Source organism: Meles meles, chromosome 3 (assembly GCF_922984935.1).
Source record: "Meles meles chromosome 3, mMelMel3.1 paternal haplotype, whole genome shotgun sequence".
In the NCBI taxonomy this organism is placed as follows: Eukaryota; Metazoa; Chordata; class Mammalia; order Carnivora; family Mustelidae; genus Meles; species Meles meles.
Genome location: NC_060068.1, coordinates 124,066,546 through 124,091,488, shown reverse-complemented (window position 1 = coordinate 124,091,488; position 24,943 = coordinate 124,066,546). Strand labels below are relative to the sequence as shown.

The window sequence follows — 24,943 nt, the reverse complement described above, 5'->3', positions numbered from 1 at the left end:
GCCAAATCCATCAACGTGGTCAGTGGAGGGGGAAAGTCAACGGTAACCTCAAGTTCTTTGTAACAAGCACACGGATAACTAAAATCCCATGCAAATACAGCAACTTGCTGGAAGGATGGAATGGGGAAAGTAGCTGTGTGCTCTCATCTCTGCTGTCATTTACTATCTGCCCCCCCCACCCCCGCTTTATAAAAATACTTTTTGATCCCATTGTTTCACTGCCACCCTTTCTCCGGTCTCTTGATATCTGGACACCAAAACAAATAGCAATGGAAATCCACCAAAGCCTAGAAATGAATGAAACCACAGAACCTCAAAGACTTTGGAGGCATTATATTAACAGAAACCAGTGCTCCCTCTGCCCCTGTCCTGGCAAACTACGTAACCCAGTAGTTTTCAACAGAAACACCTTCACCTTACCCTTCTGTGAGAGCTCGAGCTTTCTCCAAGTCCTGAATTACATTCAGAAGGACTTTAATCTTCTCCTGGTTGGAGTGCAGCGATTCCTCCACAGACTGCAGCCGGCCTTGGAGGTCACAGAGCTCCCCCTGTGCCAGGTGAATTGGATTAATCCCACCCGTCTCTCTGTCCCTCTGAAGTTTGGTCTCCCTTCTTGGAGGAGGAGATGGGAGGTGATTGCTCCCCGAACAATTCTGAAACTCCATGGTGTCTGACTGGGTGGGGTTCTTTGTCGTCTGCTCCTGACACGTGGGGGCAGAAATTGACACGCCGTTAGTTTTGAGTGACAGCAGATCCTGGTGATTGTTACTCGAGGAAGAGCAGTCTGAAGCCCCTCCCGAATGGGCGGGCTGGCTGCGAGAGCCTGGTGAGGGGGAGCTGTGAGTCCGTGGAGGTGACGGAATACACGTTTCCTTTGACCGAGATGACAGTGGGCCAAGGTCTTTGTCCTCGGCGTTGTCTTTGGGCAAAAGCAATTCAGGTTTAAGTTTCCCTGTGCCTGGCATGTGGTTGGCATCGCTGGTGGCATTCAAGCAGGGAGGGGATCTTTCTGAATCTGAGAGTGGCGCTGTTCTCCCATCACCGGGACACACGTCCACCAAAGGATGTACGGAGTTGCTCAGGTCACCTGACCTGTCCGGACTGAAAGTGGACTTTCTAGCTGCCCAGGTAGGACTGTGGTCAATGTCATCTGGGACCTGAATGGCAGCAGTTGCTTTCTCCGAGAACTTCCAAGTTCCTGCTTCCAAGCATACACTAATAGGCCCATTGCTTTGCACCTTGGACATTCTAGGAGGAAATGGGTGGGACACTTTGACTCTTCGAGGCCCATCCTCAAGATGCTGAGCCAATCTTAAGTAGGCAAGGTCCGAGGATACAATGTCCTGTTCGGAGAGGTTGCCGTTGACCTGGATGGCACTTTGGGAGGCTGTTGGCATTTCTACCAGGGACTTGCTGGCTGTGAGTCTCTTCCTTTTGAAAACTGGGAAATGCTTCCTGAGACTGGGGGAGGTTTGGATTGCAATGTTCTGAAAGCCCCCTGCCTTCTGGGGCCTGGGGAAGGAGAGTGAGTAGGTGGGGAGGTGATGGTGCCTGGAGGCCTGAGTCTTGCCCATCACAGCTAGGTCCTCAGAAGCTTGCACATTCACCTCAGCTAGGCCAGGTGGAGTCTTACTGGCCCCATCTTCCTTGAACCGTACCTGCTGAGATTTGCTCCTGCGATGATGAGGTTGTTTCACAAACTCCACTGACTCTAGGCTGTTACGCTTTAGAAGCACAGGCCGCACTTTCATATTTTGCTGGGCCATTGAGCCTCAGTTAGAAGGATTGGGACCATACACTTCTCTGGGGCACATTTCCTTAGGTCTTTGGAGCAGCATCTGATGATACCATCTCAGACTCAGAGATCTGCCAGCCAGGATGAAGTGGTCCTCTCCTCTGTGTACAGGAAGCTCTGTGGGCCATTCCCAGCGAGTAGATTCTCCTTGGGAGCTATCCGTAATGCTTCCCCTGCAGTTAAAATACTATTTCATCACGGTGATAATTGCCACTTAGATAAACAATGAGTTAGGCTAATCATTAAACATCTCATCTACCAAGAGAGCTGGTGGGCTGTTTATCCAGAGAGGCTGGCAGACAGTTCTGATCCTGGAAGAAGCTTGCTGTCTTGAACAAAAAGACAACAAAAGTACCATTTAGGGGATAGCGCCAGACTCCCAGTGTGTGAATTCCAAAAGAAACCTGCTATGTCCAGAGCATACGGCTTTCTTTCCCAAAGCATCAATTTCCACTGTAAAACTGTAGGAAACTCAAGCACATCTACTTTCTGTAGCATGTAACCTGGTGGGGAAATCAATGACTTGGGGGCTGGAGTCTTTGATGATACATGATGCCCCTAAGGGAACATCCCCATCTGTGTCAATCACAAGTTCCTCCTTTGGGGCCATTGCTTTCTTTCATGTTGTTTCCCTGTTCGTCACAAAACCCAGTGGGCTGTGACCAGGATAGGACTGAGGCATCCGAAGGCATTCAGAGGGCAGAATCCCTGTCGGAGTGTCTTGGCTGAAGCTCACATGTAGGCAATGTGAACCCCGTCCACAGCCTCTGGAAATCTGAGTAAGAACTGAGCTCACTTGGCCTCACGGCAGGAGTCGGAAGCCTGGCAGTCCTGCCAGCAAGTGGGAAGCATCTGGAAGGGAAGAGAGAAGTGTTGCAACTGAGAACATAGTTCAGACCTGGGTTTCTCTCCAAATACCAGCACCTTGACCAAGTCCATTAGGGTGGCTGTTCTAGGAGTAAGTCAGCTGAAATGCCCCTCTTTCTGTTCCCCTAGTGAACCAGCCACATTGTGGCCACAAGACCTTGAAACAAAATGCCTGTCTGCTTGGACTGTTTCCTCTTCCCACTCCCAGGTATCACCCAGCAAACTTTTATTCATCTTTGAAGTCCCAGCTTATATGCCACTTCCTCAGGGAACCTTTCCAAAGGACTCTTCCCTCATACACACCTTCAGTGCTAGACCACAGCAGGACCCCTCCTGTACCTTCTCTGCACATCCTTCATAACACAAACTGCGCCGTCTTGAAAGAATCATCTGCGTCTGCATTTATTTAGTGTATAGCTTCCCCACTAACCTGTAGACTTAGTAGGAACGGGGCTGGAGGCTTTTTTTTTTTTTTTTAAACTGCTTGGGTATTTCCAGCCTGCTTTGAGGCTCACTTGGGGTGTATAGTGAGCATCTGTTGAGAAAGTGGATGGCTGAATAAAAGGCAGATCCCTTGGAAGCCAAGGAGGGCTGGGTGTGGTGCAGGGGTCCTACGGTGTCCTGGCAGCACAACAGGGCAGTGAGTTACCTCTGCTTTGGCTGCAGCATTTACCTAAGAACAAGATTTTCCCCTAATGTCTTCACTTTTCAATTGCTTTCCAGGAGATGAAGATGCATAAAATTATCCACGGAAGATGTACCTTGTAGCTAAAACAGTTACCATTTATTGAACACTTATTTTTACCATACTGAGGCCTTTACATGCATTAATCATAACAGTTCACAGTTTAGAAGTGCTCACTAGCATGCCAGGTGCTGTTCTAGGCACTTTCCAAGTCATAACTCATTCATTCCCTACCCTAGAGAGTTGGATACTATCATTATCCTCATTTTACAGCTGAAGCTGAGGCCCAGAAAGGTTAAGTAACTTGCCCAAGGACACACAGCTAATGATAGAGCTAGTGTCTGAACTTATAGTCTATGCTCTTAACCTCTACACCCCATTGCCTTTCCAATTTTAGTATATGTGCCCCCTAAGTGAGCACCCCCGACCCTTTCCAACATTGCATTATCGCACTAATCCTTATAACATAGCTGTGAATGTCGAATCCTTATTGGACTGATGAGGAAGCTGAGGTTCAGGGAGGGCAAGTACTCCATGAAGGAGCCAAGATGTGAACCTGGAAGCCTGTGATTCCAAAGCCTGCGTTCTTCCCCACGATGTTTGAATTTGTCCCCTTGGGATCTGCCTGCATTGTGAGGCAGGTTATACAGGGATTTGAGAACAGAGTTTGAAGATGTGCGCAGGTCTGGAGAGGTACAGGGGACTGTCCCCTGTACTTGCCATGGTAAAGAAAACCTGATTTCTAGAAGTCCAGTGGATCCCACAGCACCGGACTAGGCAAGTGTGAATGACACCTGGGTTGACTAAAGGATTTTAAAGGAAAATAAAAGTGAAGTACTGGGATTATCTTGGAGATAATCAGCTGGAGATAATTCCAACCAGGAATTATTAGATAATGCCCATGGCAGTTTTGGCTTTCTGGGCTCCCAGATACCTTGAGAAAGACCAACTGAGCCTGTGAGGCTGGGGCAGTTGAGTGGCAGGTCTGAAAGGGAATAGGACCCATCTGTAATGCTAATGAGTTATCAAGTTGTCAGGAGGCCTAACAATTACTCCTCACATTCTGAATGTACCTGAGACCTGAGTTAAAGCCCTCGTCCCTTCCTGGCTGAAGGGCTTGGGGGTAATACTTATCCTCTCTGAGCCTCATTTCTTTTTTTTAAATCTGTAAAATTCAGATGATGCTCATAGCATAGATACTCACAGATGCACGGGTCTAATGGGAGAAGTCAGTGAGACATTTATGCAAATCTCTCAGTGCAAAGATCAGCATGCAGTAAGTGGTCAGTAGGGGTTCCTTATTGCTCTGAACATTGTCATCCTCATCTGCATCCAGACTTCCTTGTTTTGGGTGCCAGAACAACTCTCCACAGCTTTTTCAGAGCAGGCAGAACCACTCTTGGGACAGAGTGGACAGAGTTTGGGGCAACCATCTCACACTTGCCTCACTTCTCTGAAGAGTGGGGTTGGCTTCTGAGAACTGCAGCAGCACCCCATAGCTCTCTGGGGAGATAGCCCTGCCAGTGATGGGCTCCCACACCACTCTGCAGGACGGTCCTGAGTAACTCCACATTCACAATCAGTTTTATGTTTTACAAAGACTGCAGAATTTTTAGGTCTGGAAAAACCCAGTTGTCTGTCCCTTCATCATTTGACTAAGTCCTCTCTGCATCCTCTTCATGCAGTAAGTAAGCCTACCTGGTTACTTGTAGTGACAGGGAGCTTACTACTGAATCTCATAGTAGATAATAATTATCATTATTAATGGTTCCAAATATGTATTTAAAACTTATTATAACCATGCACTGTGTTACTGACATTTATTCCTTAAAATGGCCTTCTGTATATGATCCCCATTCTGCAGAATGAGCAGTTAAGACTTGTCAGGTTAAGTCACCTGTCTGAAACCACACAGCTCATACACTAAATGTTTGTGCTGCAGAGCCTAGATATTTTGATATCTACTTTTGTGGATTTCTTTGTCTAATTATCCACTACTTCCTTACTCTCCCTAACTATTCATTCTGGATGAATATTAGCACTTCATTCTGGATAACATAACTCACTTAGGCTACAACTGTATGAAGCTGGTTTTCATAACAGCTAATGTTTACTGAACATTGGTGATGTGCCAGACATTGTGTAGGTGTCTTTCATTTAGTCCTTAACCCTTACCACAATCCTAGAAGCAGGTGCTATCTGCTTTTATCTGCTATTATTTTATAAATGAGGACACTGAGGCACAAGAGGTGAAGTAATTTGCCCCATCACTCTCCTAGTAAATGGCAGCGCTAATATTCGAACCTAAGGACTGACCCTGGAGCACGGGCTCCTAACCATCTGGCCTTTCCTGACTCCTCCAGGACTGGGGAAGGATGAAGCTTCTTGTGTAAGGCTGTCAGACAGTTTCAAAATCCCTCCACATTTTTCTTCTGAAAGTCTGCCATTATTCTGGTTTAGCCCTGCCTTTTCTCCAGAAAATTTATATACCCTTGAGATGTTTGCACTTGATCTTTAAAAACCATTCGTTTTCCATTTTCAAGGATATTACATAGTCATTGTGTAAAAACTCAAATAATGTAGATAATTAAAAAAAGGAAGAAAAAAAAGCACCTGAAATCTTACCACCCAGAAAGAGCCACTCTGTACCACCAATTTGGTGAAGTTCATTCTAGGCAACTTGCTGGTAACATCTGCAACATTCATTGCTTGCCTCTTACATACACATGCAGGTTTATAGAAGCCTTTTTGTTTGTTTGTTTGTTTTACTGAACAACATGGAGAAAGTTCCATGTTATTGCATGTAGATTCGCATCATTCTTGTAGGTAGGCTAATAGGACTCTGCTGTCTGGTTATCTGGTTGGTTAACCATGACCTATTTGAATAGTATTTAATAGTATTTTTTATAAATATTTAATATTTAGGTTGTTTCAAAGTAGTTGATTTTATTAATGCTGTAAATAACATTTTAAAAGTATGTGAACCTTGGAATTATTTCCTTGGAATAAATTCCTAGAACAAGAATTAGAGGGTCAAAGTACCCGTAGATTTTATATCTTACTGATATTACCACTCTTCCTTCCAGTAAGTTCTTGTGCCATATACCCCACCATTACTACATGAGAAGGTCTTTTTACCAGAGTCTCTTTGTCGCTGTGTTTGGTAAATTTCGGGTGATTTTTTTCATTACTGCCAAATTGGGGAAGAATTGTATCTGACTATTCTCATTATGAAATTTATTTAAGATTGGCCATTTTTCCATAGGTCGATTGGTTAATGTTACATTTGGAATGAAAAGTTGAAAGTGACAATTTGAATAATTAAGTCAAAGTAGAAACTACTGTGTCCTAGACATAACCTAGGAAGCTTAGCAAATACAAAAATTTCCACTTTTAAAAAGTGAAGAGTTATGTATCCAATTTTTCTGCCCCCAGGACCCATCCTGACCTTTGCACAGATATGTCCCAGAGAGTACACCTGGCTAAAGGGAATGACCCTCTGTAGGCCTCAGGTCTTACAGGCTCCCAGTGGCCATTAATTGATAGGGAGTTTCCTAGCCCTCAGTGGTTAGGGCTTAATTAATGTCTTGTCTGGAGTCCAGAATCACTCCCCAGAGATCGTTTCAGTAGTCTGGTGCACACCCAGAGCTAGGAGTTATTGCTGATCTTTGCAACACTTTAGTCTCTCCTCCCTTGACTATTTACGTACTGAACGCACACTGTTTATGTTCCAGCCATGCCTTTGGGTAGTCCTCGCGAAATAAGTGCCCATTTAGTAGGCACAGAGAGATTTAGTACTATCTCTGTAAATCAGAAACTTTAGACTTACTCTGGAATAGACTCCCAGTCCTCTTCTCTGCCATGTAATTAGGCTCTACAATAAAGGGTAAAGAAAAAAAAAAAAGCTAGGCTTTAGCTGATGATAGACTTGAGCTAGAATCTTCCATTTTCTAACTGTTAGCCTGGAACAAGTGACTTGGCCTTTGTAAAACCACACAGAGTTGTTGTGAGGATTAAATGAGAATATCTATATAAAACGGTCAGCATAGTCAATATTAGCTCTTCAGATAGGTCCCAACTCGAGACCATGGGATACATGTGAGTGGGCCTTGGCTCACTTATTTTTCCTTGGGAGAGTAAACTGAAGGTGAATATATGGGAGGAAATGTGCAATAATAATATTCCCAGGAATCCTATTCATCTCCCTGCCACCTCCATGCTTTCTGTACCACTTTGGCATTGCACTCGTCTCCCTGTGTAGTGACTATGAGCTGGCCTTCAGCTTCCCCAACCCAACTGCAGGCTCCCTGAGATCAGAAGGTAGTCAGAGTCCACTTTGAACCCTCTTCCTTATCTCCAGCTTGACACAGAACAGGTGTTTCCTTCCTGTCAAAGCAATGAATATTATCCCATATTACCTAGTTTACCTTAGGTTCTATGGCATGGAATAGCTGTTGTCCTGGAATAAGTATTTGTACAACTAATTAATTAGGAGCAAATTAATTAATTCACTTACATATTACTTTCCCTTTTAATGATATGTTATCAATGATGTATCATGAGTAGTTCTCTGTCTGCCCTTTAGGGTACTTATTTGCTCTATTTATGACTCAGATTGAATTTGGTTATATTTTACTGAGGACATGTTATGACCCGGGGACTATGATAAACATTGTAGAGATTACAAAAAAAAAAAAAAAAGTAACACTCGATCCCCATTTAGTACTAAGGAGATCCCTGATTATGTTGCCTCATGTGGAATGAGTCCCTTGGAAATGCTACAAAAATGGTGTACAGAGTTGGGGATGACTTGGAGGAAGATACTTGATTCCTTTTATATTTTCAAATCCTGCTTCAAGTACCAAGGGACTTTACATTTTAAACAGGGTTAGACTTTATCCTCTAGGCTAGGAGTCAGCATGTTTTTTTTGTTGTTGTTGTCTTTTTTTCCCCCCCTCTCTCTAAAGGGTCAGATAGTAAATGTTTTCAGCTTTCCTGGCCATACAGTCTCTGTTGCAACTGCTCACCAGCCATTATGGCAGGAAAGCTGTCGCAGACAATATGCCCTCAAAGGCTATAACTGTATTCCAGTAAAACTTCATTTATAAGACTGAAGATGGAACAGAATTGGCCTGATGGGCGGGACATAGTTTTCCAACCCCTGCTTTAGGCAACAGGGAATATGGGTGGTTTTTGAGCAGGAGGTGCTTGATTAGATTTTTGTTTTTCAGAAAAGGCTCTAGCTGCTGACATGTTGCCATCTCCTTTCACCTTATATACTTAGAGTCAGTAATAATAACCCTTACTGTTTATACCACACTTTACCACGTACAAAACGTTTTCAAATCCCACATAATCCCCATTAGGAAGGTTGGAATCATTACCCATGTTTTAAGGAAGAGGAATCAGTTCCAGAAGAGTTAGATGGTTTGTCCTAAGTCACAGAGGGAACTAGAACCAAATTCCCCTGATGCCAGCTTGGGGCAATAGTGGAGACCCCCGACCTCCATCTGCCCCCACTCCACTTGGCCAGCCAGATATCTATTTTATGTGTTGGTTATTTTCCTCCAGCTGAAGGGTACCTTCTTAAAAGGAAGTAATAAGTCTCATAGTCCTTTTATATTCTGCAAAGTATGAGGCCAACATTTTTGGGGAGACACTTAAGAAATAATTACTGATCACTCACCACTGGATCTTGTGGTTCTTCGCATTCAAGTTTCGATTCCCTTCCATTTAAATTCAGTTAACTGCTTGGTCAGATCTGTTGGCAAGTATTACTGCTTATCCATTTGAGAGTAAAGAGTTAATGTTTGTAGTCCATACCTTTGTTTGTCCTTCCAATTGAAAAATACCCCAGCAGGCTTCTCAGTAAGGAAAAGAGAGCTGGTAAATTTTGGGGGTCTGTCTGAGTCTACACTTTCCCCAAATGGTCAAGAAGCCAAAGGGAATTGGCTATCTTTTTGCTTTCTGGAATTACTAAGCATAGGTGTACTTGGGGGAAGAATTAGACACCAAAAAGCAAGGTTAAGATCAAAACTCATATATTTAGAGTGTAGTGATCATGAAACCTTTTTCTCCTTTCTCAGTGTGCCATGTTTAACCTTTTCTCACAATTTCTGCTATTTATACCTGCGTCTCCATTATCTATCATCTGCACCACCAAAGAGATGTCTCCGTTTTGCCCCCTTTACCATCCATCCACCACACAGCAGCCAGAGTGATCTTTATGAAATTTAATCAGATCACATCAGAGCCCTTTTTGAAACTCCCCAAAGATATCTTACTGAATTTAGAGGAAGGTTTAAACTCTTTATAAAATCTGCAAGAACCTGCATCACCTGGCCTTGACTACCATCCTGACTCTATCTCATGTCATACCACTTTCACCGTTGCCTTCTATGACCCGGATCCCCCAGTCCTGGACATGTAGGATTCATTTTCCTCATCTAGCCTTTGCACTGGCTATTTATTTTGTCTGGACTACCCTTCTCCCAGATCTTTTCAAAGTGGGTCTCTAACTGATGATGTCTCAGCTCCAAGAGTGTCCTCTCCAGGATGCCCTCCATAATCTCTTCTCCATCCTCTGTGTCCTCTGTGGCCAGTACCCTATTTTATTAGCTTCTTTATGTATTTGTTGATTGTGTCATTGTTTGCATTTATGGAGAACCTCAATAAGCATTTGCTGAATGAATGAACAAATGAATTCTTATCATTAGAGACTTCAAGGAATCATTCAACCTTACAAATAGAACAGAGAACTTTAAAACTTTAGACCTTAAGGACCATTTAATTCAATGGTTTTCAGATCTTCTTTAGCAGTGAAATCATATTTCTAAATCCAACTTAAGCCCAATCCCGATATCTGATACAGAATAAAGCTATTCTAGAGAAGAGGGTTGCAGTACTCCTCCATTCATTCTGAGTCACACCCTGGAATCCTAGGGCTCAAGAAAGCCCATGTTGAAAATGACTGAAGCAAACCCCCTCATTCTACAGATGGGAAAACTAGTGCTTAGAGCAGTTCTCCTCTACCCAAAAACTCTTCAGGAAGAAAAGGGTCACTGGTTTGCATCCTAGTCCCCAGCACGGCTTCTGGCACAGAGCAAGAGCTCAGGGAACCTGAGTTGAATTGTTTAGATGACACACTGAGTTGAAGGAGAAATGGAATTGGGTACCAAATCTGGAGGCTCTGATCTTCCAGTGCAGCAGTGAGAATGGTAGAGGGACCATAGCTTCCATCTAGTTAAGATTCTGGTGCCTTGTTTGGAATCAGGCGTAGTGGACAAAACCAGTGTTATGATCCCAAAGACCTCTCACATGGATGGAGAAGCCACTAATGCTATTATTTTGTACCTCTCCAACCCTCTGATTCCATTTGTCAAAGAAAGCAGAGAAGATAGTATTGCCATCTCCTTTTACCTTCTCTTCATTCTTAGTCTCTTTCTTCCTCTACTTTGTTTTCTAGAAAATTTTAAATGATTCAGGCATGCAAAACAGCATAGAGGAGAGTATAGTGAACAAAACAAACAATGTGAACCCACACTTAGCTTCAGAGAGAAAAATGTTACAAATCCAGCAGAAATCTTCTCCTCTGTTCTTTCTCCTCACTCCTTTAATCCCTTCTTCTGTCTTTCCTCCTTCTCCTCTTCTGTTTACTCCTCCCCTCTCTCCTGATTTCTCTCCTCATCTCCTCCCCCAACTCTCTTTGCCCTGCCACCTCTCTTGTCTTCTATATCACACTTTTCCTCCTCATTCTTGTCCCTTCTCCCTTTCTTTTCTTCCCCATCAGCCCCTTCTTTTGCTTTCTTCTCTCCTGCCTCTTTGGTGAGCACGTGTGGGTCAGCGACTCATTCCTATGGCTGTTCACTGTCAAGGATGGGAACTCAGCATCTCTTGGAATTACTTCTCCTACAAAGCTTAGGATATCTGCCCTTGTGGTGATAGTTCCTTGGCCATATATCCCCCTGGCTAGAAACACTGGGTGCTTCTGCTGTTACTTCTGAAAGATCATGTCCAGCTTGCTTTCTCTAGGGTGAAATTTTACTATAATTAGATGCAGGTACTGGACAGTTTGTCCAGGTTTTTCTCATAGAGGAAAGAACAATCTCCATGTTTTACTCAGCATTTCCAGAACATTTTTCTGATATCTCTCCCTGCATTTCTATTTCTCTATCACTGGGGACATTTTCTACCACTTTTCAGGTTATACTCTGTTGACTTTGAAGAATTTGACTTATTCTTCCTGGGACCAGACACTGGGAAAACTGCCTGCTCAGACATATGGGAGAATCTGGACCCTTTTGGACTTATCATTAGAGGAATAACTCTATATGTCAGTGGGAATGGGGGTTGGGTTCAGGGTTGAGTGATTATGCCTCACCTCCTTTATCAGCTCCAAGCCAGAAAAGCCAACAAAGAGACCATTGATTTGCATTCCTATAAACAGATTCATTCGTAGGGTATAGTTGACTCAGGTCACTTCTAGATTCTTTTTCAATGTTGAGACTTTGATACTTCCTATTTCAGTAGTGGGGGGGGGGGGGCGATGATCCAGTGGCAGTGGAAGGCAAGAAACTCCTTCCCCATTAGTAGCACTTTCTTTGGTTCTGTGGCACCTGGGAACTCTGTTACCCTCTTACTTAGTCTGAGATTACATTTGGCAATTTCATCCTGCATGTTGTCTACAGCTGTTATGAATAAATTGGAAAAGTCTTCCCATTCCAATAAGATTTATGTTCCTGTGTAAACCCATCCAGCATATTTGGTTGATTAAAATGCTTGTACTTACACTAAAATAAGAATGGATCCAGTGAACTTTCCACACTCTTTAGTAGCAATGCAAATGTTTTCACAGTGTTTTCAGATTTACCAGCCAATTTTAGCCTCACAATAAGTTCTGCCAAGACCAGGCATTATCACTTCCATTTTGCAGATGAGGAAACTGTAGAAGGAAAGATTTGACCAAGATGAGTGTGGTCTGGCAGTACCCAAAGACCTCAAACTTTTATTAGATCAGGGAGTTCCCGGGTGCCTGAAAGAAATTGAGTGACAACCAGAACTGCCTTGAGTGAGGGCCAGCAGAAGCAGCCTATAGCCTGGGCTTGCCAGGGACCCCACCTCTAATATATACACATACACCACACACCCACTAAGGATAATTGTCAAGCCCTGGACTCTGCAGTGTTCCATTCACTGTGGTACTGCAAAGCATTGGCAGGCAACTGTAATGAAGGCTTTTCCACTTCTGGATCCCTGCCTACACTGCAGAATTTTAAAAAGGAGAAGGGAAGGGGGGAAAGTTTATGGTCTGATCTAATCACAGATGAACTGAGAGCTCAGTGGCAGCCAGTAGGTGCAGAAGCAGAGGACTTCAAAGCTATTATAGAGCCCACCCTCTATTTATGAGGTGAGCAAATGGTGTGTCCAGCTAATATCATGTGTGGCACATAGTAGGTGCTCAATAAGCAATGGCCACCACTGTTCTTGTTCTTACCATGACTATGACTATGCATTGGGCCCCAGGTCACACAGAGATAGCACAAAATTCCAAGACCTGAAAGTCTCTGCTGCGGGCTGTGGCAAATCTCAAGTAGCATTAAGGATGGAATTAATAAAAATGAACTTTAAGGGGAAAATGCTATCAAATGTCTCTTCCATTTTATTGTTGTTCTTTGTGAGATTGGTTTTTCAAGGGACTAAGAAGCTCTCTATGGCTTTTTGTTGTCCATTTCCTTCTGACTCCTTCCTGGTCCTCTGTTATAGGGACCTCAGATTATTGCTAAAGCCAGTGTCCCTTTCTGGCCTTCCCATATGCTTTCTGCTGGAGTAGTTGTGAAGCCCTGTCTGCCTCCCATGCAAATCACAGGCCTGTGAGGACACATTTCATTGCCTTTCACTTGATGGGGCCATGGCATTTGCCTAAGAGTAAGGACTTCCTATGACACACTGATACTGGGCAAATCACAAAAGCAGAAAAGCTCATATTTCAATATCTTCTCTCTTCCTCCATCTTTCTTCTTTCTTTCTCTTCCTTTCATTACGCTTTCCTTCCCTCCTTTTCTTCTTGCAACAGCAAGGACATATGCACAGAGAGCCAGGCATTATCTTCTGGCAGCAGTCCAGCCTACACCCAGCCCAGCTCCCTGGCCCCTGGTCACCCTCCAGGGTGGAAAATGGAGAAAGGCATTGAACTGAGTAATGCACCCCTTTCCTGAGGGCTCTCTTTGAGATGTCACTCTTTGACATTTGTACTCAACCAAGTCCCTCCCACAGGGCCTAACCTGGACAGAAGCAGCCTCCTCTTGTGCTGAGAGGAGCATCGCCCTCTTCGAGTCCCCCAGTGCACCTCACATCCCTCAGACCCCAGCCACTGTGGGTCTGGCCCTTGCTCCATATTCTCAACTCTAACCACAGCCTCTAGGATTACGGGTAACATTCCGTATTCTGGAATGGAATACTTATACTTCTTTAGTGAGACATTTTCCCACACAGAGTTATTCCCATGTTTATACCTACCCTGCTGAATGACCTAGAAGAAGTCACCTAATCTCTGTGAACTCTGTTTCCTTCTTTCAGAATGAGAAGAATAACTGGCTTATGGAATTAAGTATCTGGGACACATTAGGTATAGTAAGGATCAGCCAGCAGACTTCTTGGCTTCCTATCTCCCTTTTCTCCTGTTTTCCAGCCTATGCATTGTTCCCTGATTGTCCCACCTCACCCTTGTCTTGCCTGGACATGGACCTTTATACAAATGATGTGGTCTCAAGCCAGAGCCTGGCCACCCTCCATGATCCCAGCTGGGCCAATGCTTGGGGCTATCCTTCTGTATCCCAGTACTGTGTTGCTGGACAGCGGCACAGGATTGGAGGGAGTACCCAGAGCATACAGACAGACAAATAAGGAGCCAGAAACCACTGTTACTGGGGCCAGTGGTGAGCAACTCCTCAAAGCCCACATCAGTATTCCCTAGGATGAGATCCAGAGATTTTGGGCCCAGAGTTGATGTGGAATGGCTTGAAGTGGTCTGATAATTTAGTTAGTATAGCACAGTGGACAAGGACATGAATTTTGAAGATGGACTGTCTAGGTTTCAAACTGGTGCTGCTATTTTCTGAATCTATAATGTAGGGTAAATCACTTAACCTCTCTGTGCTTTAGTTTCCCTATCTATAATATGTGGCTAATAATATTACTTCATAGGATGACTGTAAGGTTTTAATGAAGTCACACTTGTAAAGCATTCAGAAAAGTGCCTGTCTGTCCAGAGGCACTTAATAAATGTGGGCTTCTTTTATTATTACTAGTATCATTACTACTGGAATCATTATCATCATCATTATCGAAGTGTGAGAACCAGAAAATCTGCTGCACATAGTGGGCGAGAGAATTGATTGATAAAATAGAGGTGGATATATGAAATAGTTTACATAAAAATAGATACAATAAAACTGAAAGCAATAGCAATTGACAGGAGATAGGAGACAAAAATCAAATTAGGAAAGAGGAGAAAATCAAGCATAAACTTTGCTGTGAGCTTCCTAGTAACCCACAACAGAAAGGAAAACACCATAAGACATGCCATTATCATGATTTAGTGCTAGGAAATATATAATATCATCATTAGAAACTTCAGCTCTAAGACGATCTTATCATAAGAATATTCGATTTGATTTCTTTTCTTTTCTTTTTTTTTTTTTTTGCAAATCCAAGATTTCAGGTTTCAACTCCATAAGAAAAGAGAATTATACTGAGATTTGGGAGAAGTATCATAGTAAAAATGGTTGAAGGAATGTGATCTCTTTAACCCCCCAGAAAAGAAATGATTGGGAGAAACATGATGTTCCCTTTGAAAACTTCACTACCACATGAAGTGGGGAGTAGCATGGTTCTGCAGTGTTTCTGAAAACAGAACCAGAACTCCATGGTGGAATATCTCAAGAATGCAAGTTGATTTTCAGCTAAAGACATAAATCTACCCAAACTCAAGTAATCCAACAGCGCAGTCAAGTGACCCATGAGGTCTCTGTCCATGCAAATGTTGTCTAGATGGCCACCCTTCAGGACTATGCTGGAAGGCTCACTGCATTGTCAGGGAGCATAGCGATGACTCCTGAAACCCAGGCTACTTTCATATTCTCCAAGTTTACAGAAGATGGGAACAGATTATTAAAAAAGAGAGACTAGCTTGTCTCTCTTGAATGTGGATTAATGACCCCAACAAAACCATTCCCTACAAAGCTACTCACTTAGAAATCAACAGATAGTCTGGCTACCAAGTCACTTTTTAAAATTACTGTTTAAGATAAAGACTATTAGAAAATCAATTGGCCAAGCAATTGTCAGTAGATTTGGGGTAGCCCTTTCCTCGTTGGAAGTGACTATATTACCTGCCACCACCCTCCTCTGTGTGTCCCAGTTGCAATTAGCACAAGCAAGTGTATATCCCCAGGATCTCACAGCCCCAACCCAGCTCTCTTCCATCAGGATACTCATCACCTGTGCTGCTATCCTCTTGTCCTCTGCAGAGCTCTTTTGGGCAGTGCCATATCTTGTTCAGCATCATATGAGCAGTTCCAACGGAGAGCTTGCCTCATAACAGACATCTTTAGCTTATGGTTAGGAGCATGGGTTCTAGAGCCTGACTGCCTGGGTTTGAATTATCGCTCTATCATTTACTGGCTCTGAGGTTTTCAAGACTCCATTTCGTTATTTGTAAAATAGGATTGATCTGAGTACCCCCTACACACATAGTCTCACACACACACACACACACACACAGTATGTAGTATAAGTTAAACAAGAAAATAAAAGTTAAACTTTTAGCATAGTGATTGCTTAGCATATCAGGGATTGGCAAACTATTTCTATCAAGAGTCAGATAGTCAATATTTGCAGTTTTTGATGCCATGTGGTCTCTGTTACAACTATTCAGGTCTGCCATTGTAGCATGAAAACACCCATAGATAACAATACATAAGTAAATGTGCATGTTGGTAAATAAGTAAATACACCTTATTTACATGAACAGGTTGTGGGCACAATGTTTGCCAATCTCTATAATTATATACAGCAGCAAGTCAGATGACCAGAAGGAAAATTTAAGCAACCACAGAGGCTAACGGAAAGAAACAAAGTGATAGAATGGTGGTTTCAGTAGCAGCACTCAGTGCTTAAGGATATGGGCTATAGAGTCAGGAAAACTTGGGTTTAAATATGGTTTAGATGAATGGTATATACTCTCTGAGCCTTGGTTTCCTAATATGTAAAATACAAAGTAGCAAGTAAATGGCACCTATCTCAAATGGCTGATATGTATGGATTAAAAGAGATAATGAGACATAGTGCCAGGCGCTTAGTACGATCTCAATAAATGTCACCAATGAGAACGCTGATGGCAAAGTGACTGTTGAGCTGAACTAAATCAAATTGAATGATGGCCTCTCCTTCCCTTAAGATTGCCCAGAGAGTATGGCTCCTTAGGTAGAGCAAGGGCTTTTGATCCTGAAAGTGCCTGGCATCCTGCTTTGAGCCTTCTATTTCACTGTCTTTAAATGGGACCAGTATTCCCAGCTTTCTCCCTGCAGAGGCAGCTATAATGGGACCACGGAGGGAGATCTTGCCTACTGCCTACCTAGAAATATGATGTCAAGTCGGCACCAAAATCAATGATTGCCATTTCCGTATGTGTCAGAAAAGAGCCTCCTCAAGTGGATCTGAGAATAGCAGGGCCAAAAGATCAGTAACAGAGAATATGAATTTTTGTCCTGGGCTGTGCAGAGCCACTTGGAGACTCAGGATTGGAACAGGTCTGGGAAGGCCCTTGGCTTAGATTGCTTTGCTTGATATTAGTGTCCTGGAAATGGACCTCTGTGCACATCACATTTTGTTCGGGAAGATATTGCAATCAAAGGTGAGGCTCACAATGTTCCTTTCCACTCCTTGTAGACACATGAAGACTGCCTAACAAATGGGTCTTCCTACTGTTTATATTGTGCCTTTTTTTTTTAACTGCTAAAATATTTTATTCCTCACTTTTTTTTTTTTAATGGTATCAGGTTTTCCAGAAAAAAATATCTGGTCTCTTACAGCACTAATTAATGTTATCAGGCATCTCCTCTCTAATCATATAATAATTGGTATTGATTTTCAATTTATGACATCTCTCTCCTCTAAGTTCATGGGATTCTCAAAAAACTACCTATCTTTTTTCTTCCCCAGCCCTAGAAATCATAAGCCTGTTTTTCCTTTCCTTTCCCTTCCCTCCCTTCCTCCCTGTCTCCCTTCTCTCTTCCAGTTTACTTCTACCAAGCACCCAGTGTGTTCCCTGTGTGCCAAACATCATGTTAGGTATCAGGGATACCTTTAAGTTCTCAAGTCTAGAGGATGAAATGGGCAAGTTACAGACATTATGGTACGAGGTAAGCTCTCAACAAGGTCAAACTACAGTGGAAAGCCACCTTCGCGGTACCTAACCTGTTGCTGTAGTCAGGAAATTCTTCCCAGGGGAAGGGAACCTGGGCCATTCCTTTAAGGATGAGTAGGAATTCAAGTATGTGAAGAAAAGGAATCCACAGATCTGAGGATGTGCCTAATTTAAATAGGGAAATGGAAGTTGTTCCTTTCACCTGAACTGGGTTATTGTAGTGAGGGCAGAGCGAGTGGCAAATATCAGAAGACTGGTGGACAGGAAGTATGAAGGATTCTGTAGGCCAAACAGATCTGGAGCTTAGGTAAAGTACACATCTATGAAGTAAACTTAAACATCGGGTGTTTCTGTTTTGGCTGTAGTTATCTCAAGAATGTTGGCTTCTTGGTTCACCATTACTAACTAGAAGCTTTAATGAACAGTTATACATGGCTTTGATACACAGAATGATAAAATAAGTTAATCAAGAATACATAATTATAAACTATGCTAAGTGTTATGAGAAAAAAATGGGGTGTTATGATAGAATAATAGGGAGACCAAATTTCCATCAGGGGTAAGGTAAGTACTTTCTGAAGAAGTGACATTGCAGTTCAGGAGGGATGGTGGGCATTACCAAGGGATTATCAAGGGGTAGGCATAGAAAGAGAGTGCTCCAGGCAAAAGAGTACTCTTCATGCCAGTCTTGAGGCAAGAGATATTGGCCTCTGTAACAGCTAAATAAGGCCAGTCTATCTGGAGCCCAGGGATCAGGACAACAGTGGCCCTAAAGGGACAAACAAGAACAATAAGGTTGGTCTGGTGCTGAAGGCCATGTGAAGTCTTTTGGTTGATTCTGAAAACAGTAAGATGATTTTAAGAGTTTTAAATGATGTGTATTTTTTTTAAAGATTTTATTTTATTTATTTGACAGAGAGAGAGCTAACAAGTAGGCAGAGAGGCAGGCAGAGAGAGAGAAGGAAGCAGGCTCCCTGCGGAGCAGAGAGCCCGATGCGGGGCTCGATCCCAGGACCCTGAGATCATGACTTGAGCCGAAGGCAGTGGCTTAATCCACTGAGCCACTCAGGCGCCCCTAAATGATGTGTATTTGGGGAGGAAGGGAAGAGAGAGAGGGAGACACCCAGAGACAGGGAGACTGGAGAACATTTGTGTTTTGAAATGACTTTTGTTGTCATTCTGAGAAAAATGGGTTGGATCAGGACAAAAGTAGAACCAGGGTGAAAGCAATGTGATTATTATAGTCAACCGAGTGAGAAATGGAAGTGGTCGGACTGGATAGTAATAATGAAGATGGCGTGAATTGGATAAATTTCAAAAATTATTTTGGTTAAACTTCTTAGTAGATGGGTTATTGGGGGGGGGGGGCGGTGGGGAAGATGTGGAGTGAGGAAATTAATTTGATTGTAGTTGACCTGAGTTGGAAAACAATATTCTGACTCTCTTAGACTGATGACTTCAGCTAGGGTTTTCCAGGCCCACTTGAAGGGATTTTTCTGGATCCTCTCAGCAATGGGCTATGATGTGATCACATTGGCCTATGTCTTCTGAGAAGGAACACACCTTGTTCTTCTATGTGGTGACCATCTTGTAGGAGCCTGTGGCTCTGGGGGCAGTGATGTCTTATCCTACTCTCAGATTTGGAACATGAATGGTGTGCACCATCCCATCCAAAGCTCCACCCTTTGAAAGAGAAAGACCACCCAGACATCCAGTCAAGCAAACTATTTGGTTCTCTAGCTCACTATGCAAGATTACTAGAGGAGCCATGATTGAGATGAGACTACATCTTTACTCACAGGGATTACACTACACTCTTTTTAGTATTTAGAAATACTAAAAAGACCTAGGAGAGTAATAATAGATTAGTCCAGGCATGTGTTATCTCCCCCAAAAGGAGCTGAGGAACTACTAAGAAGTCTCATAGGAGTGAAGAGCCATGGTAATAACCAGTATCACTGAGCAATCACTACAGATCAGGCTCTGTTTTAAAGTCTGTAAATGTGATTCCATTTAATCCTCACAGCTACACAGTGAGCTCCACTTTAGGAACCTAAGGTACAGAGAAGTTGAGTGACTTTTCTAGACTCCCATAGCAGCAAATAGTACAAGAGTTTAAATCAGAAATCTGTCTCAGAGCTCATGCTCCTGGCTTCTATGTGTTTAAGTCAGGAAGAGTAAAAGGCCCATTGTGGGGAAGGCCTTGATCTGGGCTAGAAAAGTAGGAAATACTGAGTCTTAACTGGTCTATAGGCTACATGCTCCTGAGGGTCTATAGGACCACTCAGGAACTAAGGTTTTCAATGTAGTGCTGGATGTTTTATAGAGTGGAGAGCCCACTATAAAGGGTTGTTCCTGCTCATGGATATATTCCTTCCTCAAATCCTTCCCAAGCACCCTTGTTCTATAGGAGTTGGGATGGGTACTGAGAATATTGCAGTGAGCTGAGATGCTCCCACAGAGTTTCACAAGGTAGTGAGGAGATAAGAGAAAAGGGTTTTTTTAATGGCTGAGTAACAGTCCAATGAAATCTTTCATTTGCAACAATGTGGATGGATCTTGAGTATATTATGTTAAGTGAGATAAGTCAGTCAGAGAAAGACAAATACAATATGATCTCATATGTGGAATTTAAGACAGAAAACAGATGAACATAAGGGAAGGGGGGAAAGAAAAAAAGGAGATTGGGAAACAAGGCATAAAAGATTCTTAACAACAGAGAACAAACTAAGGGTAGATGGAGGGAGGTGGAAGGGGGTGGGTTACATGGGTGGTGGGTATTAAAGAGGGTGCTTGTTGTGATGAGCACTGTGTATTGTATGTAAGTGATGAATGACTGAGTTCTACTCCAGAAACCAATATTGCATTGTATGTTAACTAAGTAAAATTTAAATTAAAAAAAAGAAAAGGGTTGATTTAAATGCAATGTGATAATCACCCACCCTATAGGAATCCACAGGAGTGACATGCATCCCTGATGTTTTTGTGGTAGGTTGAGTGTGAGATACCATGGGAAAGGTATTTCTTCAAAGGAAGGCATGAGCAAGGAAGATAAGTAGGGCTTAACTAGGTGAAAGGTTTGGGGGTGGGCAAAGGGGAAGGGAAACACTTCAGGAAACCCTAGATACAAAGTCCTCTGAATATGGAACTAGGAGGGAGCAGATTCTTGGAGGAACCAGAGGGTAAAAGGTGCTCAGGACAGGCATGAGACCAGAGGTAAGTATAGAAAAAGGCCGGTGGGGGCTTTATCACCTAAGTCAGGGAGTTTGGGCTTCACTCTGAGGGCAGTGAAAAGCTTCCCATGGTGGCGTGCCTTGGTGGTGCAGTCAGTTAAGCATCTGACTCTTGGTTTCAGCTCAGGTTGTGATCTCAGGGTCATCAGATCAAGCCCCATGTGGGGCTCTGCACTCAGTGCAGAGTCTGCTTGAGATTCTTTCTCTTCTCCCTCTGCCCCTCCCACTCATGCTCTCTCTCAAATAACTAAATAAATCTGAGCAAGAAAAGGAAAGGAAAGGAAAGGAAAGGAAAGGAAAGGAAAAGAAAGGAAAGATAAGGAAAACATTTCCAATGGATTTGAGAGAAGAAGGTAACATGTTTTCTGGGGCAGTCTGGATCTTTTGTACATTTTTTGGGTTAAAGTGATGTGTTGATGGAGTCTTTGGCAAGAGGCCTGGTGATCTGGGCCCCAGGAAGTGGTTTTGTTTGGCTCTGAGGAGGAGGAGGGTTTTCCCTCTGAGGCTTAATGGAAGTTGTCCCTCCTTCCTTTTACATTGGTCTTGCCAAGTAGATGAGATGTGTTTCATTTTTTAAAGAGCTGCTTGTTCCCTCTATCTCAGCTACCTGTGGATGGGATGTCTACCAATGCATTCAAACACATTTTCAAGGTCTCATTTCTGGGTAGCTTCTCATTAACAGGCACTGGGGGGAGGGACGCAGATGGGGTGGGGAGGGGAAGGGCTGGCCGGAATCATGACCTTTAGGATGCTGGCAACCTCATGAGCCCCTTCAGCACATCCCTTCTTGGTCTCATGGAGGCCTCCCAATGGACTCCTCCCTCTAGTGAGGGCTCCTCAGTCAATTAGGAAGACTCCCCACCATTTAAATGGGCAGTGACCGTCTCACACAGACTCTATGGGTGGTTGCAGCTCACTGAGTGTTAACTATATTAGCCACACCAGAATTCCCTACAGTAACAGTTTATGGAGATAATTGTGGGTTAATTATGCCCCAAATCACTCCTAACAAAGATCCATCTCCATGTGGGAGGGTCTGGATGGAGGGAAGGAACTTGCTTCTGGAACCAAGGAGACTTAAGTTTGAATCCCTGCTCTTCCTGAGCAAGCCGTTGAAACTCTCTGACTGAACCTCAGTTACTCATTTACAAAACAGAGATACTCATCCTAACCCTCTTACTAGACTGTGGGCAAAACTAAATGAGGCAGTGGAGAGCATTCAGTGAAATGAGAAACCATTCTTTTTTTTTCTACAGTGGGTTTAGTAAAGCATATAAACCCACATGCATTCAGAGTAACTTAGGTGAGTGAAGCAGGCTGGGGGGGAAGTTGGTGGTGAGAAAAATGCCATCAAGGGGACGGTTGCCACTCAGAGGCAACCCTCATTGTCAAATGATATCCAGGTCTAGTATGATTAGAGCTAATGATTTTTTGAAAAAAAACAGAATTTGGTGTTAAATTTCCCAATTTTTAATTGTTGGTAACTAATTTAAATTCTTAAAAAATTGGGGGGCCAAACCAAAAACCTCTGATAGCTGCCCCTTTGTAACCTCTAGGTTCTCCTTTCTGCAAGAATAATTAAAACTGGGTTCTAAATAGAAACAACTTCAGGCTTTCCCAGGACAAAGCATGTTGGGAGCAGTCACAAAGGAATGAAGTCCTTCAAGGGTAACACAACTCACTCACCAGGCCCTGTGTATGGTTTGTATGATATCCAGAATCAAGCGGAAACAGAGAGGTATGGGCAGAGCTTGGACAGATGAGCCATGTCATATGCTGTGGTAGAGGGGACCCAGGAGGTGGCCAGCAAATTGGCTGGCAAAAAAAAAATAAATAAATAAATAAAAATTGATAGTTCCAAATGATCCCTGTGTGCTTTGCTCACCACTGCTGCAATGTGGCTCCTTTGTGCTTTTCAGACCAAGTGAGAATACTTCGGGGTACCTATAGCAGCCGGGGACTTTTTACTGACAGGGGGATATTTAACCATTCATTTCAGGAGTCAAATTGATTCCCTAAAATCAATTCTCTTGAACCCGACTATATCTAAAATGTCTGTTGCCTTGGGAAAACCTCTATTCCATTTTACCCATCAACATTTTCTCTTATGCTATGTTTAGTATTTTAGCAGGTTTAGAAGTAGATGGAGTACTAATTGCAAATGAATATGAGGATATTTTTCTCATGCTGAGACCTACTAAGTGGTTCCAAATTTGACTTTTTTTTTCACTAGTTCTTTAATTCACTCAGTAAATAAAGAGTGTCTACTGTATATCAGACATTGTGCAAAGAGATTTGGATGGTCAGAAAGTTCTGAGACCAAATAACAGGCTTCAATGCTTGCTAGCAGAGCTGCAGTTTCCTCATATGTAAAATAGGAATGATAGTAGAGCTAACTCCTATGATGTTCAAAGGAGTACACAAGGCAGTATATGCTTATGGCCAGAATTCGAGAAATATTAGCCACCAAATGATCATTTGTCTTAATTATCACCACAACCTTTAGGGTACTACTATTATCTCCATTTCTGATAGAGGAGGAAACCGAGTTTTAAAGCAATGATTTAATCTCCCCAAGGTCACACACCTAGGAAGCGTAGAACTGGGGTTAGCTAGTCAGTGAGGCTCATTGTTTTCTACCAAATCGCCCTGCCAGGGGCAAAACATTCCTGGCCTCCCTGCTTCACTGTCAAAATGAATTAGGAGCAATCTTAAATTTAAGCTCTGTAAAGACTACAGGGGATTTAGGGGCTGAGGAAGAAAGACTGCCAGCCAGTAACCTTCTGCTGGAAATGCATAAAAGGGCAATGATCATAGTGCTGAGAATGAACACAAATGCTGTTTAGAAGCAAATACTAGCATTCGATAAGTATCTATTGAATCCTTCTCTGAGCCAGGCACTGTCCTTGTCACTGGGAATGAAGCAGCAAACAGAGCAGAGTCATTGCCCTCATGGAGCTTATGATCTATTGTGAGCCTGTAGATGAAAAGATGTACAAATGTAAATTGGGATTTTAGAAATGTCAATCAAGGTGAAGCAAAAGATGTAGATAGAAATGCATCTGGGATCCACATCTGATGGCCATTGAGGTGTTTTGTTCACTAATGAAATGGCTTTTTTGCTTACTGACGGGCAACTTGGCTTTGCATTTGATTTACATTATTCTCTGGGCTACTGAAGATAAATCAAGGTGTCCAGGTCATATTCATAAGCCCTATATTAGGAAAAGAGCCTGCTTTCATCTGGAGGCAGTAACAATACATCCAGAAGGGAGGTCTTGGTAAGATTCTTTTGGCCATTTCTCTTTTCTTTCCTTCTTTTTTTTTTGAAAAGATACATGCATTCTTACATTTATTTTAGCATGACTTACAATAACCAAGGTATGGTAACAAGCCAGGTATCCATCCAGAGATGAATGGATAAAGGCTGCCCTTCAGCCAAATGACCACAAAACGACCACCTCCCTGCTTGCCTAACCCAGGGTCCCTGCCTGCCCCCTAAGATCCCTGTGTTCTTCCTGTGCCCCTCTGCCATCCTCATACCCCTGGCCAGAGAAGCACCAAAGAGCAAGTAGGGATCCTAGTCATCCTCCCCCTCCTCCTGGGGAGGCACAGGCTGCAGCCCCTAGACCAGGAATCCAGCGTGTATGAGAAATTCCAGTTGGAAGAAGAAGCTCAAGACCATTTCTCCCTCTCTTGTAGAAGTGCCTGATAGCTGGGCTCATGCAGAGAAGGAGCTAGAGTCTGTGGCTTGTTTGCCTGGAACATTTTAGAAAGTTAAAGTAGTTAATGATAATGGTAACTACCGCTTAATAAAGACTATTTGCCAGACATTATGGTAAATGCTTTACATACATTATCTAATTTAATCCTTGCAAACAACCACGTACAAATTGAAGTGTAATTATGCCTATTTTACATATGAGGAAATTAAGGCT

The 24,943-nt window shown here is 43.0% G+C and overlaps 2 protein-coding genes across 2 annotated transcripts in view; one reads left to right on the top strand and one right to left on the bottom strand.

Moving 5' to 3' along the window:
* Positions 1 to 24,943, top strand: part of DOCK2 (dedicator of cytokinesis 2) — a 407,119-nt gene that overhangs the window by 218,955 nt on the left and 163,221 nt on the right. The window lies entirely within an intron of this gene.
* INSYN2B (inhibitory synaptic factor family member 2B) overlaps positions 1 to 24,943 on the bottom strand; it is a 114,370-nt gene that overhangs the window by 19,100 nt on the left and 70,327 nt on the right. The window contains exon 2 of the mRNA XM_046000059.1: positions 421 to 2,647. Coding sequence (XP_045856015.1) covers positions 421 to 1,766 — 1,346 coding nt within the window. The 5' untranslated portion in view covers positions 1,767 to 2,647. The remainder of the gene's footprint in view (positions 1 to 420; positions 2,648 to 24,943) is intronic.